The sequence below is a fragment of the Callospermophilus lateralis genome, chromosome 16, assembly GCF_048772815.1.
Source record: "Callospermophilus lateralis isolate mCalLat2 chromosome 16, mCalLat2.hap1, whole genome shotgun sequence".
Taxonomy (NCBI): Eukaryota; Metazoa; Chordata; class Mammalia; order Rodentia; family Sciuridae; genus Callospermophilus; species Callospermophilus lateralis.
In genome coordinates, this window is record NC_135320.1 from 59,227,840 (window position 1) to 59,252,308 (window position 24,469).

The 24,469-nt window shown below is 31.1% G+C and overlaps 1 protein-coding gene across 37 annotated transcripts in view; it reads left to right on the forward strand.

Annotated features, from left to right (window-relative positions):
• Positions 1 to 24,469, forward strand: part of Rims2 (regulating synaptic membrane exocytosis 2) — a 551,056-nt gene that overhangs the window by 191,249 nt on the left and 335,338 nt on the right. For 15 of the 37 annotated variants that reach the window (XM_076836196.2, XM_076836200.2, XM_076836180.2 and 12 more), the window contains exon 1: positions 8,300 to 8,421. The exons of 21 other annotated variants lie outside the window; for them this stretch is intronic. In XM_076836196.2, coding sequence (XP_076692311.2) covers positions 8,300 to 8,421 — 122 coding nt within the window. Of the gene's footprint in view, positions 1 to 2,060; positions 2,098 to 8,299; positions 8,422 to 24,469 lie in introns of those variants that run through there. One more of the 37 variants, XM_076836179.2, reaches the window with a different exon arrangement.

Sequence of the window (24,469 nt, forward strand, 5' to 3'; positions counted from 1 at the left end):
TTCACTGGCTTTTTCTTTCCTGCTGACTTAGCATGGAACTTAATTTTTGGTGTTTTATCTTGGATTTTTTTCTTTTTATCATTTTGAATTATTCTTTTTTTGTTTTAAATTTAGTTATACATTACATACAGTACAGTATATTTTGACATATTTATACAAACATAGAGTATATCTTATTCTAATTAGGATCCCAGTCTTGTGCTTATACATGATGTTAAGATGCATTGTGGTGTATTTATATACTTACTAGGAAAATTTTGTGAGATTCATCCCACTGTCTTTCTTAGTCCTACCCCCTAACTTCCCTTTATTCCCCTTTGTCTAATCCTCTGACCTTCTATTCCCTCCCCCAGTATTGTGTGTTAACATCCACCTATCAGAACATTTAACCTTTGGGTTTTGGGGATTGACTTATTTCACTTAGCTTGATAGTCTCCAGATCATCCATTTGCTGGCAAATGTCATAAAGTCATTCTTTATGGCGGAATAATACTCCATTATGTCTATGTATCACATTTTCTTCATCTATTCATCTGTTGAAGGGCACCTAGGTTGGTTCCATAGCTTAGCTATTGTGAGTTGAGGTGCTGTAAACATTGATGTGGTTTCATCATTGTAGTATGCTGATTTTAAGTCCTTTGGGTATATGGTAAGGGGTGGAATAGCTGGGTCAAATGGTGGTTCTATTACAAGTTTTCTGAGGAATCTACATACTGCTTTCCAGAATAGTTGCACCAATTTGCAGTCCCATCAGCAATGTATAAATGAACCTATTCCCCAATATCCTCACTACCATTCATGGTCACTTGTATTCTTGATAATTGGCATTCTGACTGAGTTATATGAAATCTCAGTGTAGTTTTAATTTGCATTTCTCTAATTGCTAGAGATGTTGAACATATTTTTATATAGTTGTTGACCATTCGTATTTCTTCTTCTGTGAAGTGCCTGTTCAGTTCCTTTGCCCATTTATTGATTGGGTTATTATTATTATTGTTTGATGTTAAGTTTTTAAAAAATATGTCCTGGAGATTAATGCTCTATGTGAGGTGCAGTTGGTAAGTATTTCCCCCCCCTGTTCTATAGGCTCTGATTCACACTCTTGATTGTTTCCTTGGCTGTGAAGAAGCTTTATAGTTTGATAAAATCCCATTTATTGATTCTTAATTTTACTTCTTTTACTTTAGGAGTTTTGTTGAATAATTTGGTTCCTAAGCCAACATGATGGAGTTTGAATTTTTCTCTCTTGGTGATCTCAATCGCTTGCTTGTTTGAAATCATTACTAACATGCTGATGCTTCCTAAAGTTGTTGTTTTCATTTTCAACCTAGGTTTCTAACTCTAGAGTGACATATCTAATTGATTATCTGTTTTTTTAAAGCTATTTTTTGTATGCTTCAAATTCAACAACTTATCATCTCTCTCTTTCTTCTCCCTCAACCTGTTGCAGTGGATTTTAAGACTATGTGCTTGGTTACTTAAGAGAGAAATCTGAGAGTAATTTTTGAATCCTCTATTGACATTCATATATCATTTCTGAACTCCTGTAGCCAATCACTATTTCCTGTTGATTCACCATCTGTCTTTTTTAGTCTGTTCCTTTTTCTTCATTTTACTTTGATCACTTGAAGCCCATTAATATCTTACTTGAACTATTGCATTAGCTTTCTAACTGATATCCCTATATCCACATATAGTGAGATAATATTTTGGTGTATTTATGGTTGTATTTCCTTCAATGTGTTTTTTGTGAATGCCCGAGTCTTCTCCATTATGACCACTGGGACTTGATTTATCTGTTGACTCAAAGTAGGAAAACACAGAATTATTCACGGACTTCATTAAAAAATCAAAATACTCAACAGTTTTCAATGCTCTGTAGGATTTGCAAATGTTTTTTTCTCCAGCTACTTGATTTCTCTCAGTATTGCTCTGTTTTGGTTTTATTTAATCGACATTTGTATATGCAATACTCTGTATAATACTCCTTTGTTTTGCCCTTGCTTAGGCTCATACTTATTATTTCATGGTTCTCATCTTAAATGATAGTTTCTCTAGAGCTCCCTCTGAACTTCTGAACTCCAAGACTATTTCGGGGTTATTGTTAACAAGCTCTCATCACATCACGTCACTAATCTTAATTCCCAATAACGCATATTATTCTGTGTGTGTGTGTGTGTGTGTGTGTGTGTGCGCGCGCGCACGTGCGTGTGTGTGGTGCTGAGGATTGAGACTTATTCTCTTAATAATTACACAAGAGAAAGAACCTTGAATTGTTGTAACCTTGAGATTTATTACCTTTGATGGAGAATTGAAATTCAGAGTGAGGGTATCAGAAAGTGGTGACTCCCCATTTTCAAGTGGCTTTATAATCAGCACATACTACTGAAGAGGAAGTAGGCATACAAAAATTAGAGGATTGTGTATATATGATATGCCTGGGTACTTCCATAAATACAGGAGGTGATTTGGTAGGAAGTTGGCAAAGATCCAGAGAAAGTTGAGATATTAATCTAATTCATTCCCTTTGTAACTATAGCCTGACGGAAAAGGAATGTTTGAATTCAGTGTAAACTTTTGAATAAACTATAAACCAATTAATATTTTCTTCTGGATAATTCAGTCTTCTGTTACACAAGTCCCTAATGTCCTCTGCTTGAATACTTTTAAGGAAACAAGGTAGGGTTTGTAGCAGTTGCTTAAACCTCCATAAGACTAATTGTAACAAGTTCACTCTTCAGTAGCTCTCCAGAGACTTCTGCCTTTGTTGAAATGGAGGGAAAAGGACATTGGAATCACCTTTAATATTACCTTTAACCTGAGCCTCCCTAGAGACAGTTATTATAGTTCTATAGTGGCCTCCTGGGCTATGTTGACAGGCCAAGAGAGTGGGCTGGGAAAGATACAAAGAGACAAAGGAGAAGGTACACTATGGAAATAGTCAAACAAGAAAGTTCCAACTCACTGTTTCCTATTTATTCTCAGCTAGTGATAAGTGACTGGTTATTATTCACTACATATTTAATTGAATGTATATATAGCTCACAAGAATAGAATATATTCTAACCTATGTTAAGTGTTCTGTAATGTGTAAATTATAGTGAAAACAAAGCACTTTAGGCTTTATTGTTAAACTTTTATGCAGATAACTTTTTCTTCAGCACAGAAGAATTATAATTGGTGTTCTTTTAAAAAAACATTTGTTGGGGTTGGGGTTGTAGCTCAGTGGCAGAGCACTTGCCTAGCATGTGTGAGGCACTGGGTTCTATTCTTAGCACTGCATAAAAAACTAACTAAATAAAAAACTTTTGTTGCATATATTTAAGGTCTACAACATGAAATTTTGATTATATATATATATATATATATATATATATGTATACAGTGAAAAGCTTAGTAATATCAAGCAAATACTTATTTCTGACATCTGATGTCAAAGCTGAAACAAATTTTGTATTTATAGAATAAGGTGTGTAGCCTTTGGGAGAAAAGACCTTCCCTTTGCTTCCCACTTTTTTTTTTTTTTTTAAATAAAGTAATGAGTAAAGTTGTATGAAAGGAAAAAAAATTACATATGAGAACTATTGGAAGCCAGTATTATTACACAGCATTTCATTTGTTCCCATATTTTGCTGAAACCTGTTTATAGTTGTGCCAATAATTATTATTTCTAATATTTTAATACAATAGCAAAGTAAAGTTAGTATTATTTCTGGAAGAATCTAGTTGCACTTAGAACTTACTAGTCGGCAGAGGTGCCTTGTGGAGACAGTGAGCTAAGATGTGAGTCCTTGACTGTATTTCAAGACAATAAACATCTCTTTTATTGTGGCTCCTGGTGACTGTAATTATTAGGGATAGAGTTGGGTCTTATTCATGTTGATATAGCTCCCTGCAATAGTAGTGTTACTTCTAGTGGTTCTCTTGATAGTTATAAAGGGAATATATTCTTAGAGTTAGCAATCTTAACAATGGGGAGATTTGACAATTTTTTTTTGAGATCTTCATTTTTTCTTTTTCTTTCCTTCTTTCTTTCTTTTTTCTAATTGATAGAATCCCTGGGTATCACTTAGCACATTCTCATTCTAGAGCTTAAATATAGGTGTGGTCCTATATCAAACTGTTCACCTCAGGGATAACAAATAAGCAAAGAAATAAAAGACACATGATAGTGTGCCTTTCCTCCTTTTCTTAGGAATTCTAAGATCCTTGCCTCAAAATACATTTGTGGTAGCTTTTACTATGTTTTCCCTTTCCTTTCTGAGTTAGATGATGCAGTGGGTTGGGTTATTGGTCTCATATAGCAATGACCAGAATTAGGAACAGATATAATAGAGTTCAATCCCTGAGAATTACTATAATCTCTTTTAAAACTTTTTTTTAATACCAGAAAGCCATTGGACATTAATACATTTTTAAAAACTTACTATACAAATTGTTGTGTTTTGAACTGTTTTTTGATTTTTATCTGAAAATTTGTGAGTAGTAATGTACTAGTTATCTTTAGATTTATAGCATGCTTGTTTAGGTCTGGTATGTTCTTTCTTTCATCCCTGAAAATACTGCATGATTCACCCTAAATTGAAGCATAGGCCAAATTACCTTTCTTGAATGCCTCCTCTTTCCTCCTTTTCTTAGGAATTCTATCATGTGCCTTTTATTTCTTTGCTTATTTGTTATCCCTGAGGTGAACAGTTTGTAGATCCTTGCCTCAAGGAAATATTTCCAACAGAAGATACTAATTTGAGAATCATGAAGAGAGCATTTTTCAAAATATTTGCTCTCTGGACCATCTTTCTTATAACCTTAGATTTTTTTTTTTTTTATCAGTTAGAAGCTTCAGATATTTAATGGAACAAGAATAGTACAAAGGTGACATAGATAGTTGTACATTTGAAAAAAATCATAGCTTGGGTATATAAAGTGAACATCCTAAGGTATTATGGGTAGTTGGTGTGGAATAAGTGCTTAACCCCGGCCATTTGACTCCAGGTACTATTTTCTTTCTGTTTTCATAGAAGTCTCTGATATTTGTTGATTGTTAACCTGCATTATATAGAAAATGTAAAGGAAATATTACCTATAAACTTTCTTTGTAATCCTCAGGACATTTGTAACAAATTACAAAGTCCCTTAAAGCACAATGTTTTTGATTACAAATATTGGTGACTCTTGTATTTCTGAACCTTATGATATAACATGGCAGGCTAAAACCAAATCAACATAGGAACAAAGAACAAAATGAGGCCCTTATGTGGTTTCTGTCCTCTCTATGGATATGACTAAATGATAATGAACTTTTTGATAAAAGTTAGTCATCCATTTATTCAAGAAATTTTTACTGAACACTGACTCTGTGCTAGGCACTAAGCTAGGTGAGTAAAACAGAATGCAGGACTTAATCTCATGGAATCAAGGATGAAACACATGAAGCATTTTTTCAAGTGAATATATGGTTATATTTAAGCACTATGAAGAATAACTGCAGGGTATAATGAGAGTGCATAATAGGGAATCTAATCTAGGTCAGAGGAAATCTTCCTAGGTTAAAAGAAGGGAAGAGGTGATAGAGAAGGTGGAAGAAACCACTTTTGGATATTGGGGGAATTAAGAGAAAGCTGGTCAATGATACCAGTATTCTATAGAAAGAACTGAAATGAGCTGCTGAGGAAGACACATGCAGTATTGTTGATTCTTTTAAAGGAGCCAATTTTAAGATTCATTCTAGTGATATTTCCAGTGTTTAGACCATCTTTGAGCACTGTGACCTTGCCTTCAAATCAAGGTTTGAAACACAAAAGAAACATTTTTTAACAACAAAGAGTGTTTTATAGTATAATCACCTTAATTAGTAGACTTGCTTCAAAAGAGCTTTTGATTATTTATAAATATTAAATCTACCCACAGAGAATAAATGTTTTTTCATCACTGATAGTGTGTTAATTTAAAAATAACAATTTTAAGAATGTATTTTTTTTGTAGATGTTGTTATTTTATGGGTATGAAATATCTACTTATGATCAGAGATTTAAAAATTTAAATCATATTAGATTGCTTCTGTTTGAGGTAAATGCAAGAAACCCACTAAAATTTTCTTGTGAATTAAAAAACTTGAGATATTCTCACTGAAATATTCTTGATTAGTCAGGGGCAGATGATTTTCTTAATCATCTACAGAGATGGGCCTCTTTACAATAGGTGTGCATTTGTGTGTGTGGTTGGGTGAATATGAATGCAAATGAACATGTACTTATATGTACAAAACAAAATGACAGGGAAGGAGCATAGGATTCAGTGTCCAAAACAAAGACTTTCATTCCAAATACTCTGTCTTTTATGAACTGTATAATCTTTAATCCATAAAAGCTTGAAGGTTTTCATCTTTAAACCTGTGGAAGAATTAATATGTATAATATTTTCTAAACATTAAAAAATGAATTTAGAATTGCTTTATAAACTAAGAAATACTTTATGATTTGTGTGAGTGTTTGAACAATAAATTGGTGTGCACCTATAAAAACATCACAACTAATAAATAATGGTCAATATTGGGTCACTCTTAGTTTAGGTCAAATTCATAATTGAATATCTTAGTTTAAAAAGAAATAAAATAGTTGTTTAAAAATTTATGTTATTATAGTTTATTATATGTTTATTCATTCCCCCAAATAACTTACCACTATTTAAAAACAGTATATTTAAGTGCTTGTATGTTCAAAGTGATATGTATATGGAAAAAGATGGGCTTAGGGCTAAGAGTTGAGGTAATGAAGAACCAAGAGGGCTGGATCTGTTAAAGAAACACTAAGGAGCCCAGGTGGTGATACACAACTGTAATCCCAGCATTATGGAAGGCTGAGGCTGGAGGATCACAATTCAATGCCACCTCAGCAATTTAGTGAGGCTCTAAGCAACTTAATGACACCTTGTCTCAAAATAAAAAATAAAAAAGGTTGGGGATTTGGCTCAGTGATTAAGCACCTCTGGGTTCAATTCTCGGTACCAAAAATCAACAAAACAAAGTAAAACCAAAACCAAAAAAATACCCAAACAAACAAACAAACAAACAAACAGACATCAAGGGTCAGGAACAAATAAATATCAGTAAAAATATTAAGCATCTCCACAAATGACTTGATATTTAAAATTTGGTTTATATGCTGCTTTTAAAAATCTTTACAGAAAGATGGTTGCCCCTGGATACAGAATAACCTAAGATTTTATCTGAAACACAATTTTTCACAAAGAATGTGTGATAATATGGGGGTATTCTAAGACTATTGGAACCATTAGAAAATAGTCCATTCTCAAAAATGTATGACTGCCATTATTGAAATAATTAATGATAGTTGATAAAGTGTCCTTTGGCCATGGTCATGTTTTGTTTGGACCTGTGGGAAAGTTTTTATTTAATGTGTGCTGCTTAGGTGAATTTTAATAGATAGGCATAACTTTTTTCCATATTTATATGACCAACCATATAGTAACTATTTATGGCCTATAAAAGGAACCAGACTCAACATTATTCACATTTCTTTAAAAATAAATAAATGAAGACATTTTAAAATTAAATAAGAAATTTAAGATGACCAAGTACATGTTTTCCAATGCACTTCACTCTAGAAGTATGGCATTATAAATGCAGGTGATAAAAGCCCATTGTCTGTCATACTTTTATTGCTTCATGATATCAAAAGGAGGATGTACCACTTATTTTTAGAATGTTCCGGTCCTATGCAGCAGCTTGCACGTTGAAGAGAGATGTTCTGTTGCTGGAGTTATTCATTTCTCAGAAAAGAGAAAAGGGTTTGGGAGATGCATAATTTCTCTTCCTCTCTTATCCAGTAGCAACATCGAGAAGATACCTTGTCCCCATTTTTATTACTTCTGAGATTTTATTGCTGGCAGCCAGATGTGCTGAAACTCCTGACGACAGCATCTATTCATTGCGTGTTTTTAATAGGCTTAGAGAAATATGAGTACAGTACATGAAAGCAGCTCAGCTTCACACTTCAGCTGGGAATGCCCAAAAAGCTTATTGCTGTTTAGAATTCTTGCTACGGTCAGGAGAAAGCCGAAAGCTGCACGAGTACTGAATCTTCTACGACTGAATTAGAAGAATAATGACTGTACAATTAACTATCAACCTCTGCTCATTTAAGCACAGTTTTTACAGAGCTCAGGAGAAATATGGAACTTGATTGGCATGTTTTTATTTGATGGTGTCTGCAAATAGATGACTTTAAAGACAGGTGGTAAGGAAAAATAAGAGAAGGAAAAAAAAAAAAAAAGGAAGAAAATGCAATTTGAGACATTGCGCCAGGTCTGCAATTCTGTTTTATCTCATTTTCATGGGGTTTTTTCATCCCCACCAAATATTTTACAAAATGAGCTTTTTGGACAAACGCTGAACAATGCAAGGTGAGTAGAGCTAAACTATATTTTCTTTTAGTATTGTTAGTTTCAGGATAGTAATTTTATATGTCTGTAAAATTGTTTTGTATTGCAATTTTAATATTATAAGGGTGCTGTTTTTTTATTATACATACAGAATTATACTTAGTATTATTAATTTGATTTTAAGAAGGAAAATAGCTTTATTTTTCTTTGGAAAGCATAAAAGCATCTTAAATTTAAGTAGATTGATCTCTGAAACATAATATAGATATTGGTCTGTTTCATTATTTCTTTTCTTAAAATGATTAACTCAAAATGCCTAATATATGTTTTCTTTGTTATCATAGCAGTGATTATATTGCATATATAAGAATGGTACTGTATAATCATATGTGATTTGTTGGAAAATGTGAATTAGCAATCATGCATGCTCTTGTAAAACATGCGGAAGATGATTTCTAGGTCTAAGACATTTCTCTATGCAGTGTAGATCAATAATCACTTTTAAGCAAGCAATAGTGTGAAACTGCTAGTAATGCTTTGTATTAGATAAGCTAGTTTGGAAGGATTCTTTGTTATAATTCCTTTTGCTTTTTCAAACCGAGCATTTTTTTTTTTTTTTTTTTTGTGGTGAAGGTTGTTAAATTTTGAACATATGTTCTAGATGGTTTCTCTGACTTACACTAAAAGAGATATTCCCTTGAAAAAAGCTTTTGAAATGCAGTTTTATTACCCAGCTCATCTCTCATATAAGTTGTTTCGATTTTGAGAATTTCTAATGTTATACAACTAGTTTAAAAAAAGACCTCATTTTAACTAAATAAAGGTGGAGAAAGACTGGGAAAGAAATTTCATGAACATAATAGTACACTGAAATCTTCTGGAAATCCACGGGGAATTAACAGTGCATAGACTATTAAATGGTTTTGTTGATCTCTTCCTTTTAGGTTCTTAGAAGAATGTGAGGCAGGTTATTTTAGAGATAAAAAAAAAACCCTGTTATACAATATATGTGTTAATTTAGCAAATGAAAATAATGCTTTTAAAATTTATTGACATTTAAAATGTTTACTGATGGCAAATATATTTATGCCCTTTTTTGGAATATGGAATAGCATATCTATTTCATATAAAATTATACTTCTTTTCCTCAGTGTAGTTTTTGTTCAATGAACTGATTTGAATTTTTCTAATTTTATTTTCAGACTAATTTGAAATATACAACTATATGAAATGTTAGGATATTCTAACATTTGGACTATTATATAAATAATGGACTATTTATATTTTAAGATCTTGCTTTCTTTTTATTTAGTAATATACCATTTTTACTTACTTATGTTAAATTTTAAATAAAAGAGACAGTTTGGGTTTCTCAATATTTTCACAACCTGAAGGTACCAGAGTTTTAGAATTTATGTTTATTCTTTAAAGTTTTTTCCTTGTTTTGTTTCCATCTCTTTTGTTTTAATGCCAAGAATTTGTGTGCTCAAAAGTATTAACATTAGGTCTTGGTGTATATTGATTATATAAACTGTACTGTTAGCAGCACAGTAAAGAAATTGATTTTAAAATTAGTAGTAGTAGTTTTCAAATATAAGACTGTATTTATTGAGGGTTTGTGTACATCCCTATAACTAGGCTTTTGCTGTGGCTTCAAGTTTATTTTATTATATGCATGTTTATAACTTCAATGCTGTCATTAATATCTGCAATTTTATGCTGCTGCAATTAAACATTAAATTGTGAAGTTTCTAATACTTTCATAAGATCAATCTTGTTTAACTTCAATACTTACCTAAAATTACCCCAAAATACCAATTAATAATAAAGAATTTATTCTGCTTTAAAATATAATTCCTACCTCCATGTTCTTACTTTCTTAGTCTTTAAAAACCAGAGGTTTTATTTTAAAAAATAGACTTAATTATCTTCATAAATAACCATCAAATTGATTTACTTTTAAGATCAGCCAAAGTCAATGCAAATAGTTATTTTGGAAGTTTGAAGAAGGAAAAATAAGTAAATGAACTCACAATTAATGCTGCTATATATTTTAATTTTTTTGTGTGTGTTCAGATTAGATAGAAGGGTCTTTTAAATATTTTATTCTACTTAGGTTTTTTTTCAAAAGAATACAATTACCTAGACATTAGCATTTCAGTTAACAATGAAGTAAAAAGTATGTAAACTAAAAATTTGTTCTTGAAGAAAAATACCATGGGTGAATGACTTAAGCATGTCATCACAAAATATGCTCTTACAACTTAAGTTTTATTCCTAAATAATGAGCATTTCAACTTTTTGGAGTGGACACTAATGATTTTTGAGATTTAAGCATCAATTATATAACTCACTTCTAGAAAGAACAGTTTTAATGTTGTTACATGAATAGTAATCACTTAAGTGTTTGGACTAGTTGACATAGAATATATAATATTTGTATTTTGACATTAACTATGATCTTTAAGCTGATCAGAAATAACATCATAGATTTGGACAAATAGATTATATTTTTATTCTGAATTGCTTTCTAGGAGAAATTATTAGAAGAATACTATGTATCAGTTGTAGAAAATGTATTATTAAAAATTGATCCTTTTAAGCAATTTTGAAACCGAGCCCTTTCTTAGATAACTAATCATATCCCTAAATCTGCAACTTAACTTTCATCAGGTTATTAAATATTAGGGCATTTAATATCTATGACATATTAGTAATAAAAGATGAAAAGCTCTTATATTATGCTCCAAAAACATCATTTCCAACTTGAGACAGAAGGAAAGAGTTTAATTATACTAACAATATTGAATGAATCATAAATCACTAAACTGGAAATTAATAAAGATTTTTAAAATGTTTTATTATTTAATGAATAATGGAAATTTATTTATGAGTGAAAACCACTTGACTATTTTAACTAAATTTTGTGGGAAACATATAGCATGACCCTTTTGTTTTAGACAGAAAGTTCTTAACTTATTTTTTTGTCATCATATGGTACCATTTTAGTGCATAAGGAGCTATTTTTCTACAGTTAAAATGAAACAACTAAAGATCCTACAAGGGAAATAAAAACAAAAACAAAAGCCTGTCTGCATCCTACATAAATCCACTTAATGGGTTTTGATGAAATGTCACTTTAATTTAAACTCTTGTTATCAAGTCGTCTTCTTACAAATTCATTTTTCCCAAATTAAATTATTTCACCAGAACACAAAGATAATTGCTTTTGTTGCCAGTGAAAAAGTCTTCAAGTACTGAATTCATTATGAAATCTAATTTTTGTGATCTTGTCTTTGGAGGAAAGCATAAATTTTCAGAAACTAAAAGATATATTTTTAAGTAGAATTCTTTGCATTGAGCTGTTAGTTGCTTTAAGGGAGTGTTCAAAAGAAAATAATAATGATGACTTGTGATAAAAATTTATGAAAAACTATATTTGATGTCCTCCAATTTTTTTTATTTATTGAATTTTAATACAGTTAAGAAATCTGTATTTTCCTCTTGAAGTAATTATTTCTTTGTCACTAAATTTGTGGCAGTGAATTTGCTGTGCTTTTTGGCCACACAGGGGCATACTAGAACTAGAATTTATTCAGAATAGATCTTTTTCTCCCTTGCATGTATGTATGATCAGATATGCAGACTTTCGTATTTGAAAGTAAGATTTAAAAAACTTAGACCAAAGAATATTTGGATTTGTTGGTACTTTTAATTATAAATGAGGTAACTGTATGACCTCATTTACCTGGAGTGGTCTCATTTTTTGCCCACTGTTCTCAGTGATTATTATTAGTATTACTTATCTCTCTCAAAAGTGTTGTGATTTTTCATTAAAATATGGGGCTACTCAAATTATAAAAATGAAATATAAAGCTTATTTATAAATGTAAATAATTAGTTTTTTTCATTAAAACATTACTACAGTTCTAAAACATTAATATTATTTTAAATAAAACCTGATTTTGCCAAGTAAATGTTTAGTTTGTTAGTATTTTTGTTCAGAATAATTATTGCTTTGGTTTATAATGAAACCATTAATTTGTGTTCAGAAAGTTTGGCATAGACACTTGTTATTAATCATAGCACGTCAGACTATCATGACACTGAAAGAGTATGCTTACTTTTCAGAGCTCTGAAGGTGCAATCTGCAGTGTGTTTTGTTTGGACTTTATGTGGTCCCGACATAATCAATTTTTCATTTTAGGAATTTATTTTGTGAAAAGTTTGTATTCTGAGATTTATAAAGCACTCAATAGTCTGATATAAAACATACTTTATGTTTTTACTTAAACCTTATTAAACATACATAATGATAAAAATTATTGACCTTAAAAGTATATCTCAATACAACTGCTTGTTTAGATTTCTAATCAAAATGATTTTTGATTTAGATATGCATATCATCAATATATTTTCCAGAATATTTATTATGAGCCTTAGGTACATACCACAATTATTAATATAGTTACCAAATCTGATACAGATATACAGTCTTTTGAGTGTTTTCTTTATTGACATAAACTTTATAGAGCTACTACTTTTGGTGATAACTGACAGGTAAATATTAACAATTCTTTTAAAATTATCTACTTCTACACAATCATAATGGATCTTAGAACAGTTAAAGAAGGTAACTATTAGTAAATTTAAAATTCTGGTGCTAGTCACTCAATACTAAAATGAATTCATTTCTGGTGCTGTAGGCTGTGTTCATATCCATTTGTGAATTACTCAGAAAACTTCATGGCCCCAACAAAAGAATTCTTAAGACTGAGCTTCAGTTTGAATTTAATGTTTGAATTTAACTAATACTGGAGCAACTCTGATTTAGAAAGTGAGACACAGGATCTATGTCAAGTTCTGAGAAATTTGAAGACTTTTCTATTCCACCACTGTCTCTCTGCTCTTAAACAAAGTTCAGCTTAATTTAAATGTACTTAAATTGAACTCAGGACTTAATTCACTTATACACCTTTAAACTTTTCATCTTGTTGTGTGTCCTTTGAAATATCAATAATATAGTTAATGGAAAATGGTAAGGAGAACTGCCATGTTTAAGGATTGATTTTTGCCTGACTTTTCTATTGTATGTTCTAGCTTTATGTTAGGAATACAGGAGTGTTGAACATAGGAGTTGTGTTCACAGGTAGGGTCTGAGATATTTACTAGGTATGTGCTATTGGTAAAGTCACTTATTCTCTCATGCTACTTCCCAGTCAATATAAGCTTCCCCTAGTCTTCAGAACTAAATACTTCTTTAAAAAAATAATTCAGATTACTTTTTTATGTTCTAGAACTTTAAATAATGGACATCATATCAAGCTATTTTTTTTTTTTTGGTATGGCCTTTTCTTCAGCATAAAAATAAAAAAAAATCATGTTGTTTTGTGCAAGTAGTTTTTTCCCTTCCATTACTGAATACTATTCCATTTTATAATGCCACATTCTCATATAAGTCTTTTTTGTAGACATTTTAAAATTTTTCTAGTGAATTTCTAGAATAGGATTTTGTGGATCATAGAATAAATACATGTTTAGTTTTATAATTGCAGATCATTTAAAAATTGGTTGTACATTTTAAACTTATATTGACCAATGTTTGAGAGTTTTACTGGTTCTGCACACCTTCAACATTTGGTGATAATGTCTTCTTAATTTTTGTCACTCTCGTGAATTTATGGTGGTATTTCCTAATGATGTGATTTTGTATTTTGTATTTGCCTGATGGCTAACAATGTCAAGTACTTTTTCATTTGCTTACTGGGCATTTGAATATCTTCTTTTGTGAAGTGTCTGTTCAATTTTTTTTTCTATCATGGTTTCTATTTTCTGCGTGCTAACTGAAAATCCTTTGCCAAACTGTAAATAAAAAAATAAAAACTATCATATATTTTCATTAACTCAAGTTTTAGCTTTTGGCTTTGGTATATGATCTATTGCAAATTAATTTTTGTGAACATAATAAGAGAGGAGTCAGAATGGATATCCAGATGGATACCTTGTTTTTCCATTGCCATTTGGGGACAAGACTTAAAGACATTCTATTTCTTATTGGGTTGCTTTGTCACCTTGGTAGAAAATTGAATAATTGTACAATTGTGGTCCTATTTTTGGGCTACCTATTATATCTCATTGATCTATAGTCAATCCTGTGCAGTACTCCAATCTTACCTTTATAGTAGTCTTGAAGTTAGGATACTGCAAGTCCTCCATCTTTGTTCTTTTTCAAGGTAGTTTAGTATTCTAGATCCTTTGCGCCCGTGTGTGTGTGTGTGTGTGTGTGTGTGTGTGTGTGTGTGTATGTTAATTTTGATTTGACAAGTTTGTTGGGATTAACTTCGGAATAGCTTTGTATTTCTATTGATAGATTGGAGAATAGATTGGAGAGAACTAACATCTTAACATTGAGTCTTCCGGTGATATATCTCTTTATTTATTAGGTGTTCTTTAATTTATCTAAGCAATGTGTTTTAGTTTTAAAAGGATAGAAATCTTATATGACTTTTGTTAAGCTTTTCATAGATATTTACATTTACTATTATGTTACAAATTATCCTTTTTAAAATTTCAGCTTTCAGTTGTTTGCTGCTAGTTTATAAAAATCAAAATTATTTTTAATATTAATGTTGTATCTTTGACCCTGCCAAATTTACTTACTAGTTTTAATAATTTTGTGGTAAGAAATTCTATGTAAATAATCATGTCCTCCATAAACAGTTTTACTTATTTTTTCAATATTTATGCCTTTTATTTTTTTCTTGTCTTATTCTATGCTTAGAACCAACCATGCAATGCCAACACAAGTTGTGAGACTCTCCTACTTTAGTAACAGTTTTTTTTTTTTAAATGGGCCTGCATTTTATTCATTGTTTATTGTATGGCTATACAATTACCATATGATTGTTCTCCCTTATTCTATTTATTTTGCTAATTATATTAGTTTTGAATATTAAACCAACTTTGCATTTCTAGAGTCAATCTCAATTGGTAATGGAATATTATTCATTTTATATACAATTGGTTGAGATTTTCTATGATTTTGATAAGGTTTTTTTTCACATCTATATTCATGAGAGGTAACTTTATAGTTTTATTGAAATGTCATTGAAAGGTATTAACATTAGGATTATTCTGATCTTATAAAATGAGTTTAGCACTTTTTATATCTCTATTTTTGAATAGTTGGTATAAGTAAGATTGATATTTTTTCTTCCTTAAGTATTTGATAAGAATTTGTCAGCAAAAGCAACTGGACATAAAATTTTCTTTGTATGAAAGTTTTGGTAAATAATTCAGTTTCCTTAAGCTAAATAGGCCTGTTTACATGTTTTTAATTTTTCTGAGTTGTGGGACATTGTAATTTTTAAGAAAATTTTCATTTTTTCTAAGTCAACTAATTTGTTGTTATGATTTCTAATATTCCTTTATTATTCTTTTAATATCTGTAGAATTTATAATGATAAACTTTCTTTTATTATTTTTTGGTACCAGGGATTGAACCCAGGAGTGATTAATCAGCCCTTTTCATTTTTATTTTTTTAAATTTTGAGACAGGGACTTCCTAAATTGCCTAGGGCCTTAATAAATTGTTGAGGCTGGCTTTAAACTTGTGATCCTCCTGCCTCAGCCTCCCAGATCACTAGATTATAGACATGTGCCACCGGGCCCAGAAACTTTCTTATTCTGATATTGGTATTTTATAATTTGTGATCTCCCTTTCATTTGCTTATTATTTTATTGAGGAATTTATCATCTTCTTTTTCTTTTGACTTTGTTAATTTTCTTTTTTGTTTCTCTGCCTGTTTCACTGATAATTGTTCCTATCTTAATTATTCCTGTTTTTCTACTTACTGTGGGCTTAACTTCTTCTTTTTCAAGTTTCTTAAGGTGGAACTATGTGATTTCTTCTTATACACAGATATTTTAAAAAGTTCGTTAATTTTTAAACATTATATTTAAAAATATATTATTTTTGATATAATTTTACTCAACCAAGAGAACATACCTATATAATTTCAGTTGGTTTAAATTTGTTTAATTGCCAACTATAGATCTCTTGGTGAATATACCAATATTTTTGAAAGAACTAGATATTCTGCTCTTGCTTAGCATCAAATTTTGTCATGATATTTCAAATGTTGTTAAGATTTTCTTTCTCAATTTTTTTATCTTATTTTTTTCAAAATTGCTGAGAGAAAGGTGTTAAAAAATTTGAACTATGATTATAGATTTACTGCTTCTCTTTTTAATTATATCAAAAATTTCGTTATTTGTCTTAAAGCCCTGTTGCTGGGCACCTATACATTTATGACATTAATTAACTTTTAAGAAGATCTCTGTGAAATATCCCTTTTTTCTTGGTATTATTTGTCTACAAGTTTTTTTGTTTTTTGTTTTTGGTTGTTATTCTGTGTTTCTCCATGCTTCCAAAAAGAATTATTAATGATAATCAATGATTTTTAAAAAGACACATATAATTGTCAAAATAAATAGAGTGAGAATCCTCATCTTTGCCCTTTTGAAAAGAGTTTTTCTTTTTTTTTTTTTGCATGGCCAATAGCACATTTCTCATTGGAGAAAAGCCAGTTTCAAAGTGACTCAAGAGGTCAGCTCTTCTTTGCAACTGTATAACTCTGGGCAGTCCAAACTAGGTACTTCACTGGTCACTGACCTCAGCCAGTTGGCCTGCCCTGGATTCAGAGGGCTCCAGTGGAGTCTAACATGTTAATTTACCTCATTGGCTTTTTCCTTTTTATGGTATTAACTACTGTTTTTTATTTTCTTGGCCTCTATTTTGTGGCTTCTCTTTTACAAAATTGCCATTGTTTCTCTTCAAACCCTGCAAGGTGTTGGTATTACAAGCCTTATTTTATAGTTGAGAATGAGGCTCCGGAAGGGTGTCAAACAGTAATTTTTCTTTTGTTGAAATGGAAAACCTAATTCAAGACAGCTTAAGCAAAAAGGCTATCTATTGGCTAACATAGTCAAAAACAAAATAAAATGAAACATATAGTACTAGTTTCAGACTCAGCTATATTCACATCCTCACTTATAGCAACAGAGCTCTGTTTCTGTCTCTGGTTAATATCCTATGTTAGAAATGGTAGGAAAAATCAGTAGCACAGCTCAGCCTATATTTATATTCTATATTGCCTCCTTTTATTAATGGTAGAAACTCCTTTTTTTGTGCTTTTCTACCTGTCCTCAAGTTACAAAAATATCTTATTAATATCTTCCTTCTATTCATTTATTGTTTTTTAATTGATGCTCTATAGGTATGCATAAAGGTAGAATTCACTGTGATTTATTCATAACCGTTTATGACTTTTGTTTGTATGGTATGCTTTTCCCACCAGTCTTTATATATTTCTGGCTTTTAAATAAAGTATATATTATAAAGATGGAATATGATTATATCTTTTTAAACAAAAATCTACTTTGACAATCTTTGCCTTTTTATTTAGAATATTCAGTCCATTAAAACTTAATTGTTGATGTATTTGAATTTAGATATTTGTTTATGGATTTTGTTTCACTTTCCTTTTTTTTTTAATACTCCTGCTTTTTAAAATTATGTGAGTATATTTTAGAATTCCATTTTAATTTATGTTTTCTTATTAGCTATGTATATATTTATCATTGGTTTTTGCTTGTTTTACTTTTACAACCTCTTTAGTGTTATATTGCACGATTGTATGTAAAATATAGATAACTTGCAGCAGTATAAATCCATTTACTCTCTCATTTCATTCTCTATGCTATAGTTTTCATATTTCATTTGTATGTATTGTGTAGCTTTCACAATCACGCTATAGTTTTTTATTTTATCAGACTTATGTTTTCAAACAAATTAAGAGGATGAATAGTCTTTTATATTTCTCTTTCTGAAGATCCAAGTTTCCATTTGATAGAAGTTTTCTTTAACCTGGAGAGCTTCCTTTAGTATTTCTTTAAGTGCAGATATTCACTTTTCCATTTACTCTTAACTTTGTGAATAGTTTTGCTGGATATAGAATTCTGTGTTGAAAGACTTTTTTAAAAAAATCAAATTTCTACAATTTAAAGTGACCGTCATTGTTTCTAATGAGAAGGAAGTAGTTCATCAAGACATGTTAATGACTCTTTAAATCATTGTACTTTTGTATAATGTATTTTCTCTTGTTGATTTCAAATATCTCTCCTTTCTTTGTAGCTGTTTTATTATGATGTGCTTATATGTAGTCTTTATTGTATTTATTTTGCCTAGGCCTGCTGCAATTTATATTTTTGTCTATTAAAGTGTTTTATCAGTGCATTATGGTTATATATAATAGTGGGTTTATTTGCACACAATCATACATGTATGGAATATAATTTACTCTATTTTAGTCTCCAGTGCTTCCTCTTTCCTTCTCCTTCTTCCTGTTTTCCTTCCTCTTCCCTACTGATCTTCCTTCTATTCACTTATTAATATCTTCCTTCTATTCATTGTTTAATTGGTGTCTTGTAGGAGTGTATAAAGGTGGAATTCACTGTGTTATATTCATGTATGTACATATCATAATTTTGTCAATTTCATTCCAGATTTTCTCTTTTTTCCTGTTCCTCCTCCCTCCTCCTTAATCCTCTTACTCTACTAATCTCTATTTTCCTGGGATCTGCCCACCCCTACTTTTTCTTACTTTGTCCTAGCTTCCACATATGAGAGAAAACATTTGATCCTTGACTTTCTGAGTGTGGCTTATTTCACTTAGCATGATGTTCTTCATTTTTATCCATTTACCAGCAAATGCCATAATTTCATTCTAAGTAAAACTCCATTTGGTATATATATACCACATTTTCTGTATCCATTCATCTATTGGCAGGCACCTGGACTGGTTCCATAACTTGGCTGTTGTAAATCGCGCTGCTGTAAACACCAATGTGCCTATATCACTATAGCATGCTGATTTTAGTTCTTTTGGATAAATACCAAGGTGTTGGATAGCTGATTATATTCCTAGACTTTTGAGGAATCTCCATACTGCTTTTCAAACTGATTGTAGAAATTTATATTCCCACCAATAATATATAATTATACCTTTCCTTCTACATCCTCACCAGAATTTATTATTATTTATATTCTTGATAATTCCCATTCTAACTGAAGTGAGATGAAATTTCAGTGTGGTTTTGATTACTAGGGATGTTGAACATTTTTTCATATATTTGTTGGGCATTCATATTTCTTCTTTTGAGAAGTATCTGTTTAGTTCTTTTGCCCACTTTTTGATTGGGTTATCACTATTTTTTTGTGTTAAGTTTTTTGAGTTCTTTATATACTCTGAATATTAATATTGAACCCAGGAACTTGTGCAGGCAAGGCAGGTATTGTTCTGCTGAGTTTCCCTCCAGCTCCCTGTCCTGAATTTTATTTTAAGAGAGAGAGAGAGAGAGAGAGAGAGAGAGAGAGAGAGAGAGAGAGAGAGAGAGAGAGAATATTTATTTTTTAGTTTTTGGCGGACACAACATCTTTGTTTGTATGTGGTGCTGAGGATCGAACCCGGGCCAGATGCATGCCAGGGAAGCGCGCTACCACTTGAGCCACATCCCCAGCCCCCTGATTTTTTTTTTAAAACAGGAAGTTTTAGCTACAAACTTTCCCTTGCAGTGACTGCAGCTGAAATGTTATTATTTTAATGTTATCTGTCCTTCTTGAAGTCCTTCTATGGATTCATGATATTTTGGCAGTGTTTATTATACACACAATTTTATTTTTCTTTTCTGTAACTTTTTTCTTTATTATCATTTCCCTCTTTTAACCCTCTATATTTGCTTCTTTTTCAAACTAGTATGTCTCAAATTTTTTAACATAGTTAGTCTCTAGGCATTGACTGGATTTGGTTAAAAAATCATAAAAATTGGAAACTCCCCTGTTGTGGTGGCACATGCCTGTAAACCCAGTGGCTTGGGAGGTGGCAGTAGGAGGAGTGCGAGTTTAAAGCCAGCCACAGCAATTTAGTGAGGCCTTAAGCAACACAGTGAGACCCCATCTCTAAATAAACTATAAAAAAGGGCTGGGGATGTGGCTCAGTGGTTGAGTATCCCTGGGTTCAATCCCTAGTAACCTTTTCACCTCCCCACCCCACCCCCCACCCTCCCCATAAAAGAAGGATACTCATCCATTTTCGTCTTCTTTCATGAGTCAACTGCTTCCCAGTATCTTTTTTTTTTTTGGTTTCTCTCTAGGGTCTTCAAATAGTTGTTCATATTTTGTCCAGATTTATATGTATTATCTGTGAGAAAGCTAACTTCAACGGAGCTGCTTGGCAAATACTAAAGTAGGAATCTCTTCTTTTGTAGTTTGAATTGTATTTGTTAAACACTAAGCCTGTAACTTTATTCTTTATAATTTATTAACTTTATTCTTTGTAATTTATTGTGCTTTTCCAAGTATCACTTCATAGCCCATTGTTCAGAGGTTGCTTGGGAACCTTACATCCTTATCCAATTATCAAAATATCATCAGAAAATATAGAGAATATGTAAGTTAAACATTTCTTTTTTTTACTGCTCTACTTCATCTATATTCTAGTGTGACTATTGCTAATATAAAATATAAGCAAGATGTATGGAGGCTTTCTTCACATAAAACAAAAAATTGATATGATTAACCTAAGTATGAATAAAAAAGTCTAATCAGATAAAATAAAGAAACAAATGCCATCATATTTCTTCTTCACCTGCAATTTTGAGGGCATCCATTTCAAAGATGTTTTTTCACATGGAAATTTTAAAGGAAATTTGATGATATCTGTGATGAAAATGAGTACTGTAAAGATGAAATTCTACTTTGTAGCTGATCCTTTAGTGATGTCAATCCCAGTAAAAGAGATTAAATGTTTGTGCTCAAAAATTTGGTAGTTATTTTTAATAATGACCAGTCTTTTGAATTAATAAAGTTTTCAAGAACACATGTGTTTTTGCAATATATTTCTTTTTTGGGTCCTTTTGAGTTATTTTGTAATTTTGAAATAAAATATGATGATCATAAAATAGGACACTGTACTTCCTAAATCAAACTGTTATAAAATTGTTTATACAAAATGTAAATCTGATGATAAAATAACACTAAAGCAATGTTTGCCTTAAGGAATAGTACCATATTTCCCATGGAGCACAAGCAGTGAGGAAGTGCTTATATTGTTTGCTATTGGTGTTCAAATAAATATGTAGATGTACAGTTTCAATGAAAAGCATGATACTACAGTTCAAATATGTAGAATTCTTCACCTGAATATACCTCTGAGGATTTAAATTTCTACTTATCTTTTCATGTTGGTTAATGCAAAGATGGTTAGTTTATTAGATAATACAAATGTGTTAGTTTTCTGTCCTACTGCATATAATTGAAAAATTTTACTGTGTTTTCATCCAGTCAAAATTATTTACATTGATATTTAAACATAGGTTTCTATACTAATATTTTTGTTAAGTCTAGTCTGCCTTAAGTAGTGAATTTAATATTAGCAAGGTTTGTTTTTACATATTATTGTTAATAAAAACAGGGCAGCTTATTTGAAAGCTATTCAATTATTGTTTGTTTTGATTAGAATCTTACAGAGAATTGAGTATATTTTTTATCAAATTTCTGGTTTTAAAAATTGTCCCTCCCACTATTACATGCTATTTAGACTTGGATGAGATTTGGAGACTATAATTTTAAAGAATTTGTCTTTATTAATTCCAGAGATGTGTACATATTGCTTATTATGTAATATGTATGATGGTCTGTAATGCATAGAGATTTAAACTAATAAATAGAAGCAAAAGTCATGAGAATTGTGATGTAGAATAGAATTGTTGGCCCTTTTTGTATAGCAAAAAGTGAAGTTGAAGAAAAGGGGTCTAATTTTAAAGTAAGATTTCCTGCATTTAAAATTAGATACTTTATATATTGTTCTCAACAGAACTAGACTATTAGGTTGCTTTGGTTGTTTTCTTTATTATGTGAGTGAGAACATAGTTATCAACCTTCCATACTCAGCCATGTTTCTATTATCTAGAAATGTCAGAATGTCTACCATTCTGCTTTACTTTTCAAAAGTTATCTACATTTTGCATAAGCAGAATATGTAGGGGAGGATACCTCTGATTTTCTTCCATCCCACTATTAATCATGTGCAATGTGTTCTGTGCTTATTTATTGTATATTTCAGTTCTGGAATTGTCATGTGTTTTTATTTAAGTGCCCATTGATCTGAAATTTCTCCATTTCTCTACTATAACCACCTTCCCACTAAATCATTTTATATATTAATTGTAGTTATTTTAAAGTCTTTTTCTGCTAATTACAACATCTTATTCATTTTTAGGACAATTTCTATTGATTTTTTGTTCTCATGATTATTAATTCATTTCCATGTCTATATGCATTGTAGCATTTCATTGTAGGCTGAATATTGTTAATGATAACATTGTACAGATTCTACATTGTGTTTTATTTAAAGGATGCTGATTTTTAAAATTATGTCAGGCAATTCCAATGAAGGAGGATCACCTTGAATCTCCCAAAGCTTGTTTTACTCTTTAGATAGAATTCCCGCCCCCGCCTTGATCACAGGGCATTGCCCTTACTTCTAGTGTGTAGTTTTTAAGCTTTTTTTCTGGAAATATTAATGCATGTTCATTGCGGGGACTCAACTGAATGCTCAGGAATTTTCACAAATATCCCTTCAAGCTTGCCTGATCAGAGAGTTTGTAGTACTAGGTAAATTCTGAAATTTCTCTCCACATTTTAACCCTCAGCATGTGCAATTTATCAGATTCTAGATAGCTTTCATATATACTGTTTAGGATTTAGGCAGGAAGCTGAGGAAAAACATCCATGCTTAACTTTTGGAGCTTATTCTCTTGGCTCTCTTCTGTCTAGAATCCTGTATTACAAATTCTAACTGCCTTGGCAAGCCTGAATTCTAACCTCTGTTTTTAACAGCAGACTGATTCTTATGCTCAGTAAGAGAGTCCATGCTCTCTGCTTAAGCTCCACTTCTTTATGCTACAAATAGTAATACTGTTTCCAGACAGAAAGCTCTGTGTGAAAGTTGCTTGTTTTGTCCAATGCTATAAGTGATTGTGTCACATATCCTGCCTAGTTTTATAGAAGGCAAACCTAATATTATCAAGAAGGCATACCTAATTTATTATCAAGAAGGCAAACCTAATATTATCTACTCAGAAACCTATTAATTATTTTTTCTGAGAGAGAGAGAGAGAGAGAGAGAGAGAGAGGGAATTTTAATATTTATTTTTTAGTTTTCGGCGGACACAATATCTTTGTTTGTATGTGGTGCTGAGGATTGAACCCAGGCCGCACGCATGACAGGCAAGCGTGCTACCGCTTGAGCCATATCCCCAGCCCCATAATTATTTTTTAATAATGTAATAAACATGTGAATCTACTATGGCAAACAAGACTTAGAACCTAGGCAATAATTTACTTTTAACTATTTGTTTAACTCATCCTTTTCCCTCAACTCTCCAGTTTGTGACAATCATAATCTTGAGCCCTAAAGTCCTAATCCCTTTTTTAAAAAATAGATTTCTTATACATACATTCCTAAAAAGCATTAGTAGGCATTATTATCTTTTTCCCACTTAATTTTGCACTGCATTTATATTGTTATGGGTTGTGGTAGTTCATATCATTTGACTGTGAGATAATATTTCATAGTGTCACAGTATCAGTTTTTAATCTAATCTTCTGTTGAGTTTTGCTATTGTGCATGCAAGGCCAGCACTCTATTAACTGAGCTATATCCCCAGCCCTGAGTTTTGCTATTGTGAAAATCCAGCTATGAAAATTCTTATGTATGCCTCCAATGGCACATATCCAGAGTTTTTTTCTTGTCTATATTCCATTCATATATTTAACTAAATCTAATACCAAAGAGTTTTCCAACCTGTTTTTTAGCCATTGATTACTCACGTGTACTATGGGAATGAATAGTTCAAGAGAAAAACCTTTACAATAAAGTTGAACAATTTAAAACAGAGCTACTGCTATGAAATATACAATAACATAATTATAGGATAAATGAACCTT